The sequence below is a fragment of the Brachyhypopomus gauderio genome, chromosome 18 (assembly GCF_052324685.1).
Source record: "Brachyhypopomus gauderio isolate BG-103 chromosome 18, BGAUD_0.2, whole genome shotgun sequence".
In the NCBI taxonomy this organism is placed as follows: Eukaryota; Metazoa; Chordata; class Actinopteri; order Gymnotiformes; family Hypopomidae; genus Brachyhypopomus; species Brachyhypopomus gauderio.
Window position 1 is genome coordinate 18494529 of NC_135228.1, and position 21933 is coordinate 18516461.

The 21933-nt window shown below is 45.4% G+C and overlaps 1 protein-coding gene across 1 annotated transcript in view; it reads left to right on the forward strand.

The window, feature by feature from the left end:
• The window catches only part of ank1b (ankyrin 1, erythrocytic b), a 101579-nt gene that overhangs the window by 57620 nt on the left and 22026 nt on the right, over window positions 1-21933 (forward strand). The window contains exons 2-18 of the mRNA XM_076979572.1: window positions 14430-14531; window positions 16447-16545; window positions 16674-16772; window positions 16887-16985; window positions 17109-17294; window positions 17641-17739; window positions 17898-17996; window positions 18335-18433; window positions 18721-18918; window positions 19015-19113; window positions 19317-19415; window positions 19545-19643; window positions 19956-20153; window positions 20337-20435; window positions 20542-20643; window positions 20927-21124; window positions 21736-21834. Of these exons, the coding sequence (XP_076835687.1) occupies window positions 14430-14531; window positions 16447-16545; window positions 16674-16772; window positions 16887-16985; window positions 17109-17294; window positions 17641-17739; window positions 17898-17996; window positions 18335-18433; window positions 18721-18918; window positions 19015-19113; window positions 19317-19415; window positions 19545-19643; window positions 19956-20153; window positions 20337-20435; window positions 20542-20643; window positions 20927-21124; window positions 21736-21834 (2073 nt within the window). The remainder of the gene's footprint in view (window positions 1-14429; window positions 14532-16446; window positions 16546-16673; window positions 16773-16886; window positions 16986-17108; window positions 17295-17640; window positions 17740-17897; window positions 17997-18334; window positions 18434-18720; window positions 18919-19014; window positions 19114-19316; window positions 19416-19544; window positions 19644-19955; window positions 20154-20336; window positions 20436-20541; window positions 20644-20926; window positions 21125-21735; window positions 21835-21933) is intronic.

A 21933-nucleotide genomic window follows, 5' to 3' on the forward strand; every position in this document is an offset into this window, starting at 1 on the left:
TCTGTGACTCAAACCCACAGCACTAGTGTTGCTAACACCATGATCTTCCTGAACATTAGCCAACATTTTTTCCACCAACAAACCCGTTTAATTAAACGTTCATTCAAACCAAACACATTGCTGTGGCACATACATACAGTAGACTGTCTGGCTTTGATGTGCGTACATTTTATTACAAACCTGGGAGAATTGCATCCAGATGGCAGTCATACCTGCATGTGAATGTTTAATTGCGGCTGTCTATTCATGCGAAGTGCTTTGGCTCGCTCGTTAACCTTTTCTGGGTGTGTGCAGCTGTGCATGTGTGACCCCTGCCCAGGGAGACAGGAGACCCCGCGTGGTGAAGCAGAACCCTGCAGGAGCATTAGTGCATCTCCGCAGAAACAGCCACACACCCAGCCTGTGGGAGACGTCTAGGGTCGTCCCTAATCCTCCCTTACCCCCAACAACCCAAAAATCTCTCCTTACCACACACCACACGTCATATTTGCATGTCACACTGAGTACAGCACTCCACTGTATATTGGTGGTGATGTTTTCACTCTGCTCAGTAAAAAGAGTTAGTTTTTATTGTAGATGTTGGGTGTAAAGGAATGTTGTGCAGTGCGTTAGATGTTGCAATCCTCTAGCAGTGACTCTGACAAACACTCCACAGTGTGTCTCCGTTAGTGGTCTATCCATCAGCCAGAGTTGCCCAATCCATCCCTCTCATCTCCTCTATAGCTTCAGGAGCAGGTCTGAGGAGGTGCTAACAAGGCTGTCCTCCACTGAACAGTCCACTGAGGCTTTATGGAAGGTTTCACTTCTTTTAAAGGGCATGCACGTCACCCGTGTTAACACCGCACTGTTATACGATACCTCTGCACGGCGACAAAGCTGTGTGCATATACATGACAAAATAATATATTTAAGTGCCACGCCAGTGTGTGCCTGTGGTGCATGTGCCCGTGTGTTGGTGCATCTGTTTAGTTAGTGTGTACTTCAGCGTCCTTTAGTGTAAACACGCATGCAGTCTGAGACATATGTTACGGTGTACATGGTGGCAGAAGGACTAGGGAGTTATGCAATATGTGTGTGTGTGTGTGTGTGTGTGTGTGTGCGTTTGTTTACAACATGAGTTAATGACTCAGCTCCTTGAAGTAGAGTGTTTTTTACATTTCTATCCAATATCCAGTGCATATTTATTGCCATACACAGTCAGCGGTATTTATGCTTACTTTTGCAATGTGTAGGATTGTAATTTCATTTTACTTCAATTTTATTTCTTTTTTTGGATCATACTGAATGCAGTGGGTGTGTTGGTGTGTGTGCAAGGAGCACACTTGCATGTGTCAGCTTTGGAGAGCTTTTACAGTCCTGCTTCTTGATTCCTGGTGTGATTTCAGAGTCATCGAGTCAATGTCACAGCAGAGCAGGACATTGCCCACAAATTTTTCACTTTGTGAGTCATGTGGTGAATGTTAGGGTTTCTCAATAAGTCAAGACTTGATGAACCAATACAAAGCCTGTTTGTATGTTAGTGAAGCCTTAGAGAAGTGTTTATTTAGCATAAACCATCTCCTGTGAAGGCACTTCAGACCTGAACAGTGAAGGTTGCTCTTCATTGGCCATCAGAGCAAAGACCAAACCAATTTTCCACAATAAGAGACCCATGATATACAATTGACATTTCTGCCCAGTTACAAACAGGTGACTTCAGGGGCTCTCAATCCTTGCGTTATCTCTGTTCCAGAGTGATGTACTCCTTTCCTAATGCTTAACATAAATGAATTATAAACACAAAGTGTGTAATTTGAGAAAAAAAATATTTTTAATATATGAAAAAACTATCAATATTATAACATTCCCTCCCTAAATGAGTAAAACAAAATTTTTGTTTCTTTTTTTCAGTCTGTATATTTTTTTCTACAAAACACTGGTTAACTAATTCATCATTATAAAGAAATAAGACACGGTGGAACATAGTCACCTGGATATGTGAGCAGACCCTCATAGTCGATATCATTAAGGTTATCATCATATGTGATGAGCAGGGTAACAAAGGATGACTAATATATCACAGATAACCAATAAAATGTAGCAAGCAGACACAACATTTCTCATATGTTCAACCAAATCAGTGATGTTGTCACTATGAAGAGCTGGTGCATCACCACCAGAGAAGAGAACATGTCCCACCTTGCTACCGCACACTTTTGAGGACCATGGGTCATCTAAAGCATGTTCCCTGTAGGCAGATCTCCTGGTGTAAGCCCTGAATTAATTTTTTTGACTGAATGTTTTCCTCAAGGACTTTCCTCATGGTCCGTTAGGGACCACGTCAGGGATTAGAGACAAATATAGCAACCCCTGGTATAAATATAACAGAGGAGCAATGTCCCGGCCAAGTGAGGTTCCCTGGGAAATTTGATAGCACTCCATCACTACCAACCCGTGATGCTTCAAGGCTGTTGGTTGATTCATGGGACACACACCTGGGGGTCCAACTCGTGCGTCTATATGCACAGCTAGGGAGCTAAAACAGGAATACAGACTGAGTCATAACTCTGGGACACTGATGTGTTGAGATCATGAAGACCAACCTAGAATGGACCAGTCATGTTGTAAGAGCAGGTGTCTCCCACTTTTGGGGTTTCCCTAAATCCTTAGAAAAAATCTTTGTGGCATCAAGCATTTTCTCTGGTTCTGGGGAACAGTAATCAAACACAGTACTATAAATAAAGTGAAGTACATTTGAAAAATTATATTTGAATGAAATATAACAGCATCACTACCACCGTACCTTAAGAGTCTATAAGTCCTGCCAAATAGTCTCTCCCATACAACTTAGACCTGAATCTCAATACTAGTAAATCCTGCCCCATTCAGCCTGTTCCAAGAGTGTATTGGTAAAGGTGAAGATCAGCAGTAACATGTGAGGGACTAATTTCCTGGAAAGGTATGGAGAAGGACATTAATTAAGTAATTAAGATAATCAAGAGTGTTCTACCCAGCACTCTTAGAAGCAAGGCCTTGTGCAGTCCTCATGAAGATACCCTCATGTAAATGAGACGTTTTATGGTCTATTAAAAGAAAAGATAGAGGGAACGAGATGAAAAAGTAAGGTTGACAGAAGTGAGAGAACAGTGGAAATAAAGAGGGAGAGAAGAAATTATAGCTTGAATGAAGGCAGGGTGATTGTAATTGCTGGTGTGGCATATAAAGGGTTAACGTCTCCTGGGTAGCTTATACAACTTTGGGCGTGGTCGGATTGCTCCTTGATCATTTTATTAATTAAGAGGGCTGCTTGGTGCAGGGGCGCAGATGGCACTGGGGACGGGGGGGGGGGACAAATCCCCCCCAGATTTATATTCACCCCATCTGAAATATAGCATCTACAAGCATATATATATGGGTGACCAAACGTCCCCCCCGCTCAACAACTTACGTTCGTCGCCAACATCCCCCCCCCCCCCCCCCCCCCCCGCTCAACAACTTACGTTCGCTTGGTCCCCTGGCTTGGTGTAAATGCTCCACTGGAAAGAGCATTGCCTGATTTACACCTGAGGAGTTTCTTTTCTGTACCAAGAACGTGATGTGTTGAGAGTGATAGCCCTATCCGGACGGGATTAGTTTTTCAGGGGGACGTCTGTGAAAAATATTTCACCCTTGTACTCAGTGATAAAACTCTTGCATCCGGACAGCAATTGAAAAAACAGGAGGACCCGTGAGTTTTTGCCTTTCTCGGTCACATGACATCGCCTTGTCACGTGATAGCATGTTTAATAATGTCACACTGCCAACTCTGATGATTCCTTTTTAACTTTTAACTTTACTACTGTTCAGTTCAGCATTTAAGATCTCCGTTTAAGTTAAGCTATTTTGTTAAACCAATACAGAAAACACATTATAAAAAATCGCTAATGAATGTAAATAGCTAAATAAATCCGTTAAATAAAATAAAATAAATCCATTAAAAAATCCAGTAAATCCATTTTCGCTCGCCGCTGTCTTTACGTGGATCTCCGTGAAAACGCGCGCCCAACGTGTAACTACGGTGCGTGGCAGTGGACATATAGCTGTTTTATTAAACGCGAGGTGATGTCTGCATGTATAAACTCAGACATGTGGATCCGGACGGGACTAAAATTACCAGACGACCACGGAGTACAGCGAAAAACAGTAGGTAATTCCGCCTGTAATTTTCTCTGAGGACGTCTGAGAAAAACACGGACATGCTCGTTCCGGACGGGATTAAAATCACAGAGGAACCCCCGTAAAAGAGAAAATTACCCCAGGACCCCCTGAGAAACGAATCCCGTCCGGATAGGGCTAATGTCTCCATCAAAGCAGCAGGTCCCCTGCAGTGACAGCATCAGACACCTTAATTACTGATAGCACAGTAATGTGGGCGGAGTCATTACTGCTGCAGGTCTGTAGCTGTGGCACATGTATGCTTTGCATCTTATTTCTACTTCAAAGTTGTTTAGCTTGTCTTTGATTTACTGCACACTAAGCAGTGGTTGGTGTAGTTATCCATGGAGAAGCTCCTAATGGGTGCTGGGTACGTATTTGTGAATTCTGAATCATTTTACGTGCAATATTAGCTTACACTAATGTGCCTGATTTGTGGTCGCTCACAGTGGTAACAGGCTTGGCCCTGCTACGGTACTGATGCTCCCAGTTTCTATTTGTTTGCTCTTTTTTTGGTTTTAGTTATTGAGTGCTTTGTGTTTTTAATTTCTTGGGTGAAATTTCCTTTGTGACACAGTTGTCTTTCCTTAATAAAATACTTATACAAATATAGCACTGCCACTCTAGGCTTCTTAAGGCCATATACCAAGAACCAATTCTTTTCAGTTAGAAATAGTAACTGTACATATTGATATCCCTCCCTGGCTCAGGCAGATTTCTCAGACGTCTCACTTATTGTTAATAATCACTTAAGACGCCTTCACCAATAATCCGAGTATTAATAATAATAGTAATTATCCGTATCCATAATTACGTTGTTGTTATTTTAAACCTTAGCTACTAGACCTTTGAACTTGATCTGCCTTTTTTGACATGGTTCTGGGTTCAGGGAGTGAGGTGTGAGTGGAGCAACAAGTGGGAGATTATTTAAAAACCAAAGAGAACAAACTCACCGAGCGAGTAGCTGGGGACCTGCAAGCATGTTTAAGGAGCAGTAAACCAGGGAGAGGTGTTAATGACACTTGTTTATGGACTAGTGATTAGGGAATGTGATTGGTGTATTCAGAGTGCCACTCAATGTGTGCAGGTGTGTGACACCTTTTTTGCTGAAATACATCACAACATTTATGAAATAAAATGTGTAATTCTTCAACCATAGATAGGAAGAGTGCACCCTTCATCTGACCAGTCACTAGCTCTCTGACCAGGGTGGCTTTTTGGAATGGAATGGTTCTTATCACAAATATTTAAATATAACATAACATTATTGACTTCAAAGTAAAAACTCCAAATACAAAGTAATCTTAATCTTACCAAAATTAAGATAAGGATACATACAAAATTAAAATACATTCTGAAAACATTACATGCAGATATTTACATGCATTTTACTTGTGACCAGAGGGTTTTGGGTTTGATTCCCAGGCCCAAGGCCATGACTGAATTGCCCTTGAGCAAGGCACTTAACCTCCACTGCTCCCCTGGCACTAGGCTACCACAGCCCCCTAGTGATCACTAGTGTGCACTTCATAAGTTGCTCTGGATGAGAGTGTCTGCTAAATGCTCTAAATGTAATGTAAATGTAAATCCTTCAAGAATTAGACACATGTGCATCAGTAATATATATTGCTAACAAAAGTTAAGCCTAGTTTATACTCGACGCGCCGCTCGCGGGTCCGCGCGGCGAAAATGACGTAATCGCTGTGGCTCCGCTGTGGCTGATGCTCCGCCCGTGCGCGAGTGCCTCGCGCGGTCGTGCACCTCTCGAATTTTGTAACTTCGCGCGCGCGCTGGGCTTCAGCGCGATCGACAAAGTCATGTTTGCAGGGTTCATACACCTATACAAGGTGGAATTAAAGCACTTGTACGGCACTTTCAAGGTCCATTTCAATATTTTCCAGCATGATAAACATAATTAAGTTAAATATTGACGCGCCGCGAGCGGCTAGGGTCCGCGCGGCGAAAATTACGTAATCGCTGAGGCTCCGCCCGTGCGCGAGTGCCTCGCGCGGTCGTGCACCTCTCGAATTTTGTAACTTCGCGCGCGCTGGGCTTCAGCGCGATCGACAAAGTCATGTTTGCAGGGTTCATACACCTATACAAGGTGGAATTAAAGCACTTGTACGGCACTTTCAAGGTCCATTTCAATATTTTCCAGCATGATAAACATAATTAAGTTAAATATTGACGCGCCGCGAGCGGCGAGGGTCCGCGCGGCGAAAATGACGTAATCGCTGAGGCTCCGTCCGTGCGCGAGTGCCTCGCGCTGTCGCTGCGCGAGGTCGTGCACCTCTCGAATTTTGCAACTTCGCGCGCGCGCCGCGCTTCAGCGCCATCGACAAAGTCATGTTTGCAGGGTTCATACACCTATACAAGGTGGAATTAAAGCACTTGTACGGCACTTTCAAGGTCCATTTCAATATTTTCCAGCATGATAAACATAATTAAGTTAAATATTGACACGCCGCGAGCGGCGCGAGGGTCCACGCGGCGAAAATTACGTAATCGCTGAGGCTCCGCACGTGCGCGAGTGCCTCGCGCGGTCGTGCACCTCTCGAATTTTGCAACTTCGCGCGCGCGCCGCTTCAGCGCGATCGACAAAGTCATGTTTGCAGGGTTCATACACCTATACAAGGTGGAATTAAAGCACTTGTACGGCACTTTCAAGGTCCATTTCAATATTTTCCAGCATGATAAACATAATTAAGTTAAATATTGACACGCCGCGAGCGGCGCGAGGGTCCGCGCGGCGAAAAATTACGTAATCGCTGAGGCTCCGCCCGTGCGCGAGTGCCTCGCGCGGTCGTGCACCTCTCGAATTTTTCGCGCGCGCGCTGCGCTTCAGCGCGATCGACAAAGTCATGTTTGCAGGGTTCATACACCTATACAAGGTGGAATTAAAGCACTTGTACGGCACTTTCAAGGTCCATTTCAATATTTTCCAGCATGATAAACATAATTAAGTTAAATATTGACGCGCCGCGAGCGGCGAGGGTCCGCGCGGCGAAAATGACGTAATCGCTGAGGCTCCGCCCGTGCGCGAGTGCCTCGCGCAGTCGTGCACCTCTCGAATTTTGCAACTTCGCGCGCACGCCGCGCTTCAGCGCCATCGACAAAGTCATGTTTGCAGGGTTCATACACCTATACAAGGTGGAATTAAAGCACTTGTATGGCACTTTCAAGGTCCATTTCAATATTTTCCAGCATGATAAACATAATTAAGTTAAATATTGACACGCCGCGAGCGGCGCGAGGGTCTACGCGGCGAAAATTACGTAATCGCTGAGGGCACTCGCGCACGAGGTCGTGCACCTCTCGAATTTTGCAACTTCGCGCTCGCTGCGCTTAGGCGCGATCGACAAAGTCATGTTTGCAGGGTTTATACACCTATACAAGGTGGAATTAAAGCACTTGTACGGCACTTTCAAGGTCCATTTCAATATTTTCCAGCATGATAAACATAATTAAGTTAAATATTGACACTCCGCGATTGGCGCGAGGGTCCGCGCGGCGAAAATTACGTAATCGCTGAGGCTCCGCCCGTGCGCGAGTGCCTCGCGCGGTCGTGCACCTCTCGAATTTTTCGCGCGCGCGCGCTGCGCTTCAGCGCGATCGACAAAGTCATGTTTGCAGGGTTCATACACCTATACAAGGTGGAATTAAAGCACTTGTACGGCACTTTCAAGGTCCATTTCAATATTTTCCAGCATGATAAACATAATTAAGTTAAATATTGACACGCCGCGAGCGGCGCGAGGGTCCGCGCGGCGAAAATTACGTAATCGCTGAGGCTCCGCCCGTGCGCGAGTGCCTCGCGCGGTCGTGCACCTCTCGAATTTTGTAACTTCGCGCGCGCTGCGCTTCAGCGCGATCGACAAAGTCATGTTTGCAGGGTTCATACACCTATACAAGGTGGAATTAAAGCACTTGTACGGCACTTTCAAGGTCCATTTCAATATTTTCCAGCATGATAAACATAATTAAGTTAAATATTGACACTCCGCGATTGGCGCGAGGGTCCGCGCGGCGAAAATTACGTAATCGCTGAGGCTCCGCCCGTGCGCGAGTGCCTCGCGCGGTCGTGCACCTCTCGAATTTTTCGCGCGCGCGCGCTGCGCTTCAGCGCGATCGACAAAGTCATGTTTGCAGGGTTCATACACCTATACAAGGTGGAATTAAAGCACTTGTACGGAACTTTCAAGGTCCATTTCAATATTTTCCAGCATGATAAACATAATTAAGTTAAATATTGACACGCCGCGAGCGGCGCGAGGGTCCGCGCGGCGAAAATTACGTAATCGCTGAGGCTCCGCCCGTGCGCGAGTGCCTCGCGCGGTCGTGTACCTCTCGAATTTTTCGCGCGCGCGCTGCGCTTCAGCGCGATCGACAAAGTCATGTTTGCAGGGCTCATACACCTATACAAGGTGGAATTAAAGCACTTGTACGGAACTTTCAAGGTCCATTTCAATATTTTCCAGCATGATAAACATAATTAAGTTAAATATTGACACGCCGCGAGCGGCGCGAGGGTCCGCGCGGCGAAAATTACGTAATCGCTGAGGCTCCGCCCGTGCGCGAGTGACTCGCGCGGTCGTGCACCTCTCGAATTTTTCGCGCGCGCGCTGCGCTTCAGCGCAATCGACAAAGTCATGTTTGCAGGGTTCATACACCTATACAAGGTGGAATTAAAGCACTTGTACGGAACTTTCAAGGTCCATTTCAATATTTTCCAGCATGATAAACATAATTAAGTTAAATATTGACGCGCCGCGAGCGGCGAGGGTCCGCGCGGCGAAAATGACGCAATCGCTGAGGCTCCGCCCGTGCGCGCATTGTCGCTGCGCGCGGTCGTGCACCTCTCGAATTTTGTAACTTCGCGCGCGCGCTGCGCTTCAGCGCGATCGACAAAGTCATGTTTGCAGGGTTCATACACCTATACAAGGTGGAATTAAAGCACTTGTACGGAACTTTCAAGGTCCATTTCAATATTTTCCAGCATGATAAACATAATTAAGTTAAATATTGACACGCCGCGAGCGGCGCGAGGGTCCGCGCGGCGAAAATTACGTAATCGCTGAGGCTCCGCCCGTGCGCGAGTGACTCGCGCGGTCGTGCACCTCTCGAATTTTTCGCGCGCGCGCTGCGCTTCAGCGCGATCGACAAAGTCATGTTTGCAGGGTTCATACACCTATACAAGGTGGAATTAAAGCACTTGTATGGAACTTTCAAGGTCCATTTCAATATTTTCCAGCATGATAAACATAATTAAGTTAAATATTGACGCGCCGCGAGCGGCGAGGGTCCGCGCGGCGAAAATGACGCAATCGCTGAGGCTCCGCCCGTGCGCGCATTGTCGCTGCGCGCGGTCGTGCACCTCTCGAATTTTGTAACTTCGCGCGCGCGCTGCGCTTCAGCGCGATCGACAAAGTCATGTTTGCAGGGTTCATACACCTATACAAGGTGGAATTAAAGCACTTGTACGGCACTTTCAAGGCGCGGCGAAAATTGCGTAATCGCTTATGTACATACACACAAGCGACCCATTGATATTTGGTCAACCCTGACTCAAGGGTACCTCTTGGTATTTTAATTGATTGTGTATTCTGTCTAGGTCAATACAAGATTCCTTTGGGCTTCCATATTTTCTAGGGAAACTGGCAAAGCTGAGCCAACAACACTGACCTTGTCTACGGTTGTTCAGAAAACTTTGTGTTTGTGTTTCTGTCTTCTGCTGTTGTCTGTTCCTATAGGTTACCGCACACGGGGTAAGCTGATCTTCCCAGGAAAATCATATATATAGCCTTTGAAGCAGTGTGTGTGTGTGTGTGTGTGTGTGTGTGTGTGTGTGTGTGTGTGTGTGTGTGTGTGTGTGTGTGTGTGTGTGAGCCTCTGAAACTATTTAAGCTCCATTTCTTGCAAACATAGGTCTGAAAGTAAACCCAGGAGGATTCATTGCCGAAGTGCATTACACTTTCTCTACATTACACACATTACGCTCTCTCTACTGGAGCTGAGATGTTCATGACGTACATGAGGCTATATTTAGTGTGGGTGTGTGTACTTAAAAAAAGACATCAGTTGCAAACTGTTTAGAGACATAGCTTTATTCACAGCTTTACTGCTCATCACATGTAATTCTATCAATTGTCATTTGGATGTCGGTACCTTAACACTGGTCCCAGGGGATGTTATTTCACTTTGCACTTGTATGATGTGACAATAAACTCTCTCTTTCTATCTATCTATCTATCTATCTATCTATCTATCTATCTATCTATCTATCTATCTATCTATCTATCTATCTATCCATCCATCCATCCATCCATCCATCCATCCATCCATCCATCCATCCATCATCCATCCATCCATGCAATGCATCTCATGACACTGTGATGAAGGTTACATGACTTGAACTAACTCGAATGTAACTCGAGTTACATGGGGTAGTGTTTGAAATGAAGTCTTCCCCTTTGAAATGCAACAACCCTTCAAGAATGCAATATGTCATCAGAAGACCTTGGTATATATAATGTTTATCATATATTATTTTTTTTTGGTATTAGCACAGAAAATGCATATGTTTGTGGGTTTCTATGGTATCTTTCACAGCCATCTTGTCAGTGATTTACAGGTCATACCAAGACATTTCTGTGTGGAGTGAATGAGTGCCTCTGAAAAACATCCGATTGGAAGACCATATAGCCCTTCACCCTACCCTTCCATCTCAACAAACATCGGGACAGCCTGACCCAGACATGGACGTGCAAACCGCACGAAAACCGAAATGGGCATTGTCCCAAATCTTCACAAGGGGACAGATACTTAGCTGACTTGTGTCATAGGCATATGCTGATAACTGCCTTGTCAGAAAAGCTTGCAAAAAATGCTGGTTTAATTTCTTCCAAATTGACAGCGTCAGAGGTTATCAGTTTGCCAATGTGAAACTAAAGACATGTCTGTTCTGGAGACTTCATGACCTAATGCTCAGTGTCCATACTCCACACACAACCTTGTATCATACACAAAGACATGCATAGCTGAAAGATGGCATGCAATGCAGAGTGCTGATGAAATAAGTCAGAATTTGATTGTTTTGGTTAATGTGAAAATAACTGATGAAAAGATCAGTTAACCACTTCACTGTCACACCCATTCACATGCAGGAGGATATTGATCTCAACACAGAACATAGTGCAGGGGTAAATTTAGGAAATAGTTGCTATGGTTTTATACTTCTTCTTATCCATCCACTCAGCTCTGTAGTGTTTGTGGCCTCCTACTCTTTTGTACTAATATTATTTTGAGCCTCTTTGGACATTTGTTAATTGATATTAACAGCTCCATATTGTATTTGTCACGTACATATTGTACATGAGTGCTTTTAGATCGAACTGCGTTAATTTCATGATGGTGATTCACTTGTTTGTGAGTGATTCATACATGCTTAGCCTGCTGATTGATGTGCAAGCTTGGAGCTCCGTCAATCTGTGCTATGATTAATTAAGTGCCATATTTCCAGTAAATCAAGCATATGCTTGTGATGTTGTAAATTAAGAGCAATTTGTATATATATGATAGAAAAATGTGGCAGCACCTCAAATGTAATTAATTATTTAATTAATTCATTAATACATCCATTGAAAGATATATTGTGTGTGGGAATAATCAAAATAAAATACTAAGTATACTGAATACTAATTATAATAATTTGTTTAATATTGCTCTAAAAAGAGTGAATTTGAGGAGAAAGTAAAAAGGCACAGAAAAATAAACTTATATTAATAATGATAAAGCCATAATGCAAACGAATACATTGTATGCTTGTATGCTTCCATTTCACAATAACAGCACCTTGACTAGAGCAGTGCAGACTAATAGAACAGTGCCATCATATCACAGTGGCTTCCTATCACAGTGCCATCCTATCACAGTGGCTTCCTATCACAGTGCCATCCTATCACAGTGCCATCCTATCACAGTGGCTTCCTATCACAGTGGCTTCCTATCACAGTGCCATCCTATCACAGTGGCTTCCTATCACAGTGCCATCCTATCACAGTGGCTTCCTATGACCGTGCCATCCTATCACAGTGGGTTCCTATCACAGTGCCATCCTATCACAGTGGGTTCCTATCACAGTGCCATCCTATCACAGGGGCTTCCTATCACAGTGGCTTCCTATCACAGTGCCATCCTATCACTGTGGCTTCCTATGACCGTGCCATCCTATCACAGTGGGTTCCTATCACAGTGCCATCCTATCACAGTGGGTTCCTATCACAGTGCCATCCTATCACAGTGGCTTCCTATGACCGTGCCATCCTATCATAGTGGCTTCCTATCACAGTGGCTTCCTATCACAGTGTCACCTTGAAATTCATTGGCTTCTTCAGTATGACCCATTCTGCATTATAATATAAATAACAATAAAACCAAAATGAAATTAATAAAACTGTTGTGAATAAAAAAGGTCTCAAACTGATATTGCATCCAGAGGCACTTTGATACAATTTGTAGCAGTGTAAGGAGACAGAAAACAACACAATTATCAAAGTCCAGCATGTAGCAGTGTAAGGTTTTGCTGACAGAAAACAGCAAACATATCAAAGCTACTAGCTCTGGGACCTCATTAGTGACATTCATTAATGACATTAGCTACAAATGGACATGTACTCCCATCCTGCCCACATTACCCGCTATAATCTTTCTTGGTCATGGCATCTTAATTGTCCCCCCGCTACAGATTGACTTAATCTCTTCTTCTCTTGCTAATGAATTTCTGCTGTGTGGTAGAAATCAACTATGTCCTGCTTTCAATATATGATTACAATGAAATAAGTGTACACAGTCACTACACACAGTGATTCTGAACACATCGCGGTCATTTGGTCCTGTTCATAAGCCAAAGAGAGGCAAAAGGCAATCTCAGCCAGTAGTCAGCAGGAAATGAACTAAAATGATATTCTGTAGTGAAGTTGTGGTGTAGCTTCTGGGGAAATGTCAGAAATAGATATATTGCAGTTGATCATGGCGCACACGTGCTAACACAGGCACGCACAGAGTACTCTCACTGTGATGAACAATGGCTTTTGCTCTGTTGTCAGCAGAAGTGTGAGAAATAGGATTACTAAAGTACTTGCACCCCTTTTGTTTAGTGTTCTGCGTGCATCTTCACAGGAGCGTATGACAGCCCAGAACCTTATCTGATAATACCAAAACTGTTCAGCATTGGAAAAGTCTAAATAATATTCCAAACACGCACATGAATGAAGACACCTCAGCTCAGGCCTGCTTTTAAGCCATGGTAAAGCGATGATCTCCATATCGGTCTGTCTTCTCTGGATTTCAGAGAAGATATGATGGGCCCCAACTGAAGTTGTGACTGAAAGCCAGATTATCTGTATGATTCTTTGGAAAGGTTCTCCAATATATGACATGGTCTGAATAGTTTATGTGAAAGAAAAATAGAGGGAGTATGAAAAAGTAAGAAAGCTAGATGGCACACGCCAGTGTTCCCCTGAGAGATGAGGCAGTCAGAGATCAAACGGTAGAGAGAGAGAGAGAGAGAGAGAGAGAGAGAGAGAGATGAAAGAGAGTACAGTTGCATAAATGTCTTAAAAGAGACTTTGTTGTTTGTCAGGTGTGAGGTGTGTTTACATGTAAAAAGAATGTAAAAACAAAACATAAGAAAAATACAAAATGAGGAATTAAAATACTTAGCCAGCTTATTTTAGGGGAAATAAATCCTGTTCTTATTTTATAACATATAAAGTAATGCAGATGGATGTAAGAATGTATTTTTAGCACAGTCAGTATTGATGGATATTGATAAATTAACCACAATTTGAATGTACAGGATGCTGGTAAATTACTATGTATTTCAGTTTTGGAGTTCAACAGCTCATATGTTCAACTTGAGAACTGAATATTCTATTAACTGCATGAAAGTTAATACACTGAAGAGACTTCTGAGTCACAGTATGTATGGCCCTTGAGGAGTAAACTGAGAGTGCCATGTTGTGTCTGATGTATGCTTCACACACATCCCAGCATGTTGTGTCTGTGTCAGCTGTCCTCAGACCACCCTGCTCCCACTCACTGTGCCTGCAAATCCAAACAGCATGAACAATTCTTCTACCACACAGGTGACATAAGCAAGACAAGCTTTGCACTTTGTACATTTATTCCTCTCTCTTTCCCTCTCTTTCCCTCTCTCTCTCTCTGTTTTGCTCTCTCTTTCTCTCTGTCTTGTTCAGGCGATTGCAGCAACCGGGTTTTTGCGTGCAACACGCTCAGGTAATTTGGACAAGGTTCTGGACCTTATCAAAAATGGAGTCGACATCAACACAGCCAATCAGGTAGGAGCTGACGTCCAACGAGCTGGGGTTCTGGTCTTGTGACCACTCTGTTCTAATGGCTGAAATAAGAATTTTATCAGCAGCCTGTTCAAATGATGACAATAAAAGCTTTGCCCTAAACTCATTTAATTTAGTCAAATAACACTTTGAATATTCAAATACTGTGATATCAAGTTATTGATTTGCTATACTTTAACAATTGTGTGTGTATGCATATATTATTTATTTCCTGGGTCCCAGCAGCTGTGTTTAGTCTGTCATTGCTGTGATGTGTTCTGTGCTGTAATAAGTAAATGGTTGTAATTAATACCAGCACGTCTTCTTTTAACGACCTGCTCAATAGCCTTGGTGCTGCCATCTTGACACAGGGTTGAGGCTGTGAATAACTGATTCTGGTGCTGAACAATACCCATCCCATAATGCTCGGAGGTGGGTTTGTGAATGGGCTGGTGTGGGTTTGGCTGGCTGCCAGCATTAAAATCAGTGGAAATGAACACCCACACACATACGCCTGCAGCCTGAGCGCGCACACACACACACACACACACACACACACACACACACACACACACACACACATCTTGAATTTTACAGCACCTCAGAGCATCATTCACAGAAGAGTTTATTCTAACTATTGGTTATAGGGCTTAAATCAAACAGTTTACCATTAAAGCAAACATACAAAGGAAATACATCGTCTGAGAAGATATGAAATGTTTTGTAGTGAAGAGAACTGAAGTGATTAGAATGACGACTTAACAGGCAATGCTTAAGGCTGTATAATGGATGGCATTCAAATAAACCACTGGTTATTATAGCTTCATGACTATCACAGTAGGTGCGTATGAAGTGATCATTATTATTTCTGGGACTGTATCCTGATTGTGAGAGGAACCCTTGAGTGATGTTGGAGCTGGCTGCTGGCCGGGCTGCCTGACACAAGCATTAGTCACAAATGTTTTGATGAAGCAGAGAATTTTGCCACTGTTAATAATGCTTTTCCTTCATGTCAAGAAATATGCTAAAGTGGTCTGTTTATCTCCTCTCTGTTCAACCATAGAAGATCATTTCATTACTATATGGGTAAACACTGGAGCCTGTGATTAAGTATATAGCACCCCTGTGCTAAGTAGTATAGCAGCATATATTTCAAAATGGTAAAACATAAGCTAGTGTGATGATACATTTAATTACATAACAGGTTATGTAATCTAAATAAATAATAATAAAAAATTTGAAAATTAATAGTGAGTTCTGGACAACTGACCCACTTAACACATTTAGTTTCCTTCAAGCGGATTCTCACTACAGCATTGATTTGTAACTTGTGTTGTGTTACATGTGAAATTACATCCAGCACTTCACTATTTGCTTGTGTAGTACCCATGACACCTCGGAAATCTGCACTCGGCCAATGCAAAAAAAATGAGCGGACACAGTAGCAGTTTTGAGAATCCTAAACATTAATCTTTCTGGAAGTCTCTGCAAAGTCTCTCTCTCTCTCTCTCTCTCTCTCTCTCTCTCTCTGCCTCACACAGCTGCACTACATCTGCTAAAAATGCAGTATGAGGTGTCCGCATTTTTGCTACATGAACACAGCCCCCTCTATGGCCAGTCCAGGCCCCATGCACAGTAACTGTTAGAACACAGTGTTGCCCTGGTTACCAGTCAGCCCCTCCCACCAGTGTCTCCTCCTCAAAGAGGCCCGTGCGTGCGTGTAGCTTTTCGCACACGAAGCTTAATGAGATGCCACACTACCATGCTCACTTCAGTCCTTTAGTTGGATATTTTTAGCTCATCTCTCTCTCTCTCTGAGTGTCAGAGGACAGAGAGATGGGACAGAGGCGGAGGTGTGGACACGTCTCTTCACAGAGATGAGGTTTTAAATGGCTCTTGTTTGTCCTCTTGTGGGCAGAACGGACTCAACGGGTTGCACTTGGCTTCGAAGGAGGGCCATGTCAAAATGGTGCTGGAGCTGCTTCACAATGGGATTGAAGTGGAGAAGACCACAAAGGTATCCTGACATCCTCAAAGCATGCAGGAATAAAAACAGTGGACAAAACTGAAAGGCTAAAAGGAAAAATGGGCATAAGTTGATAAATATCGGACTGTCTGATAGTGTATTGTCACTTTTTCTCGTAGAAAGGGAATACCGCCCTACATATTGCTGCACTGGCTGGTCAGGACAAAGTTGTTGCTGAGCTGCTCAACTACGATGCCAATGTCAATGCCCAGTCTCAGGTCAACCTCTCAATGTCTCAGACCAATATTTCTTCCAAGCTACAGTAAGTCTTGGTAGATCCAAACGAAATGCTGATGCATGTATGTGTGTGTGTTTTCATCTTACCTCTACAGAAAGGTTTTAGTCCTTTATATATGGCAGCACAGGAGAACCACTTGGAGGTGGTGAAATTACTGCTGGAGAACGGAGCCAATCAGACCCTTCCCACGGAGGTGAGTGACGTAGCACCCTCATCAAAGAGTGGGAAGCCCACACACCCTTTTTTTTTTTAAGTTCACCTATAGGTTCCTACAATAACTGCTCTGGTTTCTTCACTGCCTTCGGGGCTGCTTCAGGACGGCTTCACGCCCCTGGCCGTGGCTCTGCAGCAGGGGCATGAAAATGTGGTGGCCCTCCTCATTAACTATGGAACCAAGGGCAAAGTGCACCTCCCCGCCCTCCACATCTCTGCGCGTAACGACGACACGCGCACCGCCGCCGTGCTGCTCCAGAACGACCCCAACCCGGACGTCCTCAGCAAGGTAGTGCGAGCAGCTCATGTGCAAGGGCTACTCCTCCAGGAGAACGGGGGGTGAATTTAACAGCAATAATAATGACATGAAAGCAAATTAAACATTAAGCTCTCACTGTTCAATTACTGATGCAGATTCATAAAGGTGTCACATACTGTATAAAATCATCTGGTGCTAGTCCTGAGTTATCTCATTAATAACTATCGTATTTGTTTTGAAGTTGTTTTAAAAGCTTTAGGTTTACAGTGCTCTCTCTCTCTCTCTCTTTCTCACTCTCTCTCTCTGCTGTCTTTCCTCATCAACCTCTTCCATGCTCTCATTCCCTCCTTCCCTTATTTTTGTTCTGTCCCTGTAGACCGGCTTTACTCCACTACACATCGCAGCACATTACGAGAGCCTGAGCGTCGCGCAACTGTTGATAAACAGAGGAGCCAATGTGAACTTCACACCCAAGGTTGGTCCTTCTTCCCAGCCCTGGGTGAGCACTCCCTTCCTAGGAGTTTAAACTACCCACCCCCTGCACCTGCTCCCCTCATACATCACTATCACACGGAGCCAAGGACTACATAACTCCTCTTCTGTGTCTCGCCCCCTCTATATGTCCACTCTCAGAATGGCATCACGCCATTGCACATCGCTGCCAGGAGGGGGAATGTGATTATGGTTCGGCTGCTTTTGGACAGAGGGGCACAGATCGATGCCAAGACGAAGGTACTGTAGCCCTTTTTGCCTGTGCCTCACACACCAGGGGACACAGTCCCACAGACTGCTGAGTTATTTATGTCTAGCTTACCAGAAGATGACCTATTTATCCCCTCATGGGAGAGACTTTCTCATGGTTAAAAAAAAAAGGGACTCGAACACCAAGCGGTAAATTTTCATGATGAATTAAAAGCAGCAAGCACCCCACACTTTCTTTTGCCGTGACACCCACCGGGGAACCTCTCGGACTATACTGTCAGCACGTAATGTTCAAAAACTCCAGAGAACTAGCTCATTGGTACCGAAGAGGGAGATGGCGCTAACCTGCTGGTCTGTTCCTCCGTCAGGACGAGCTGACTCCACTGCACTGTGCGGCCAGGAATGGCCACGTGCGGGTGTTAGAGATCCTGCTGGACCAAGGCGCTCCCATCCAAGCCAAAACGAAGGTGACTCAACAGTACCACCACATGACCAATGGGGCCATATGGCCCCGAGAAGACGTAATCGTCCAATTTTGCGGGTGCTCCTTATCAAAGGCTCCGTTATGCCTACTGTATATTGGTTAGGTTCCCAGACCAAGGTCACGTCTAATCCTGGAATAAACGCTACTAAAAGCATGGTATCGTCATTCAGGCAGTTGCCTCCTGATAGATTAAGTGTCCTCGGTGTCTGAAAAGCCAACCGCAAGTCTGCACTTGGGTGATCTGGCCCGTCTCCACTCCCCCTCGTACAGAACGGCCTGTCTCCCATCCACATGGCGGCGCAGGGCGACCACGTGGACTGTGTGCGGCAGCTCCTGCAGTTCAACGCAGAGATCGATGACATCACCCTGGACCACCTGACGCCGTTGCACGTGGCCACGCACTGTGGCCACCACCGCATGGCCAGCGTACTGCTGGAGAAGGGCGCCAAGGCCAACTCTCGAGCCCTGGTGTGTGTCGCACTCTCTCTCCAGCTCCTTCCTGCTCCTAACTCCTCCCCCTTTAGTGGGCAGGGGTTGTTTAATCATGTGACTTTGCTTTCTCAGAACGGCTTCACTCCTCTGCACATTGCCTGCAAAAAGAACCATATGAGCTCCATGGACCTTCTGCTCAAGCACTCTGCATCTCTAGAGGCTGTGACCGAGGTCAGACATCACTGCTGCTGCGCTGTTAACCCAGACTTTATTATGTTTGGATAATGAACATTTGTGGTGCACCTGAGATAATTCAGTGAATCATAGGACTTCTCAGTGTTTCAGAGGGTTCTTTGGTCATTCATGTGGGGTTGTACTGGCCGAGGTCTGCTCAGCTCTTCTGTGGTGGTGGATGTGTTCTTCTTCTCCCCCAGTCTGGTCTGACTCCCCTCCACGTGGCTGCTTTCATGGGGCACATCAAAGTAGTGAAGTGTCTGCTGCACAAGGGAGCGTCTCCCAACGCATCTAACGTGGTGAGCACGGTCCCTAAGCCCCGTTCCTAGCACACCCCTTCACCCCAAGACCTCTCTGAGCGCAACATAGTCCAATTCCTGGTTAGTCCTTTGGTAATAATCGCAGTGCATTTTGTTCTCTCGTTGTAGAAAGTGGAGACTCCTCTGCACATGGCGGCCCGGGCGGGGCACTGCGAGGTGGCACAGCTGCTACTGCAGAGCTCCGCCCAGGTGGACGCGAAAGCTAAGGTGGGCAGGACGGCCAGCGTTGCACAAAAACAGGCTCATGGTCTCTGTTCATAACTCCTCCCACTGCCATGGTCTCTGTTCATAACTCCTCCCACTGCCACGGTCTCTGTTCATAACTCCTCCCACTGCCATGGTCTCTGTTCATAACTCCTCCCACTGCCATGGTCTCTGTTCATAACTCCTCCCAATGCCATGGTCTCTGTTCATAACTCCTCCCACTGCCATGGTCTCTGTTCATAACTCCTCCCACTGCCATGGTCTCTGTCCTTAACTCCTCCCACTGCCATTCTCTCTTTCTGTCCACGTCTGCAGGACGATCAGACGCCGCTGCACTGTGCAGCTCGTGTGGGCCATAAAGAGCTGGTGAAGCTGCTGTTGGAGCATAATTCCAACCCCGACTCAGCGACCACGGCTGGCCACACCCCCCTGCACATCGCTGCCCGGGAGGGACACACCCAGACTGTACGGATCCTCTTAGACAGCAATGCCCAGCAAGCCAAGATGACTAAGGCTGGTCCTGTTATGTTGTTCCTTGTCTCCCTGTATATTTTATACTTGTTTGTTGCCCTTAGCTTAACATTATTGTTCTTTTGCATTTTAAGTGGCTACTCTTACCATCTCACTTTCTCTGTGGTGTGTGTGTGTGTGTGTGTGTGTGTGTGTGTGTGTGTGTGTGTGTGTCTGTCCCAACAGAAAGGGTTCACTCCATTACATGTAGCATGTAAATACGGAAAGTTAGATGTAGCAGAGCTGCTTCTGGAGAAGGGAGCCAATCCGAACGCAGTAGGAAAGGTAACACACACTGCCCAGTGTGTGTGTGTGTGTGTGTGTGTGTGTGTGTGTGTGTGAGACAAACAGCATCAGCTGACTAATAGCATGTGTCTCTCCTCTCTCTTAGCAAAATGGACTGCCCCCTCTGCACATAGCTGTCCACCACAACAACTTGGAGGTGGTTAGGCTACTGGTTAGCAAGGGTAGCTCTCCACACAGCACTGCCCAAGTAAGACACACACACACACACACACACACATGCATATATACATACCAACACAGACACAAACACACATACATACACTTACAGGCATTATGTTTCCTTGCAGACATAGATCATATTACATTACACTACCTTGCAAATCAATCTAAACATGCAATATGTATGTTCGCAAACATTTACAAATCCACTCATCGTATCTCATGCCACTAATAAAGACCTCACGTCCAGTAAGAACATCTCCGTAACTCCTTGTCTGTCTCCCGGTGCCGCGTGACCCGTCCTCATCCAGAACGGCTACACCGCCCTGCACATTGCCGCCAAGCAGAACCAGCAGGAGATGGCTGGCTGTCTGCTGCAGTGTGGCGCCAACCCCAACGCCGAGTCTCTGCAGGGCATCACCCCTCTCCACCTGGCCGCCCAGGAGGGCCAGCCCGACATGGTGGCCCTGCTCATCTCCAAACATGCCAACGTCAACGTAGGCAACAAGGTGTGTTTCCACAGGCGTACGTGTTGAGGGCAGAGGGGCGGGGCCAGGGGGCTCGCGCCGGGCCTTGTGGATGTAGACCAAACCGGACACTTCATTAGAGACACAGACTTGTCCCCTTCCCATCCGTTGCCCTGTTATTACTTTTATGAGTGTCATTTGTAAGTAGAAGCGAACTGGACAATTTGTCAGCCATGCTCTTCCCCTCGCTGGCCAGAAGATGACCGTTGGCTGGACATTTTATGATTGGAGGACTGTTCCCAGCAGAGGACAGGCATGTGGCGTAGAGTGGCACAGCAGTGTAGCTGTGGCTTCTGCACGCCTCTCACGTCCCTGGGTCAAATGTGGCCCAGTCAGCAGTCCTGTGGTCAAAAACTGACCAAATATGAAGAGGTGGAGAATGGCTAACATGGCAACAGATAAAGATAACATAAAACCACAAAACAACAAAAGAACCATGTTAGTATATTTGTTTAGTCTTGTTTTGCGTTGCAGTATTTATGAAATTGTCTGATGTTATTGTTCTGTGTTTGTGTGTGTCTGTGTGGTCATGCCCATGTGTGTGTGTGTGTGTGTGTGTGTGTGTGTGTGCATGTGGTCATGTCTATGTGTAGAGTGGCTTGACTCCTCTGCATCTGGTGGCTCAAGAGGGTCATGTGGGCATTGCAGATATGCTGTTAAAGCAGGGCGCCTCTGTCTACACCGCCACAAGGGTAAACACACACACACACACACACACACACACACACACACACACACACACACACACACACACACACACACACACACACACACACACACTTGTCTACCCC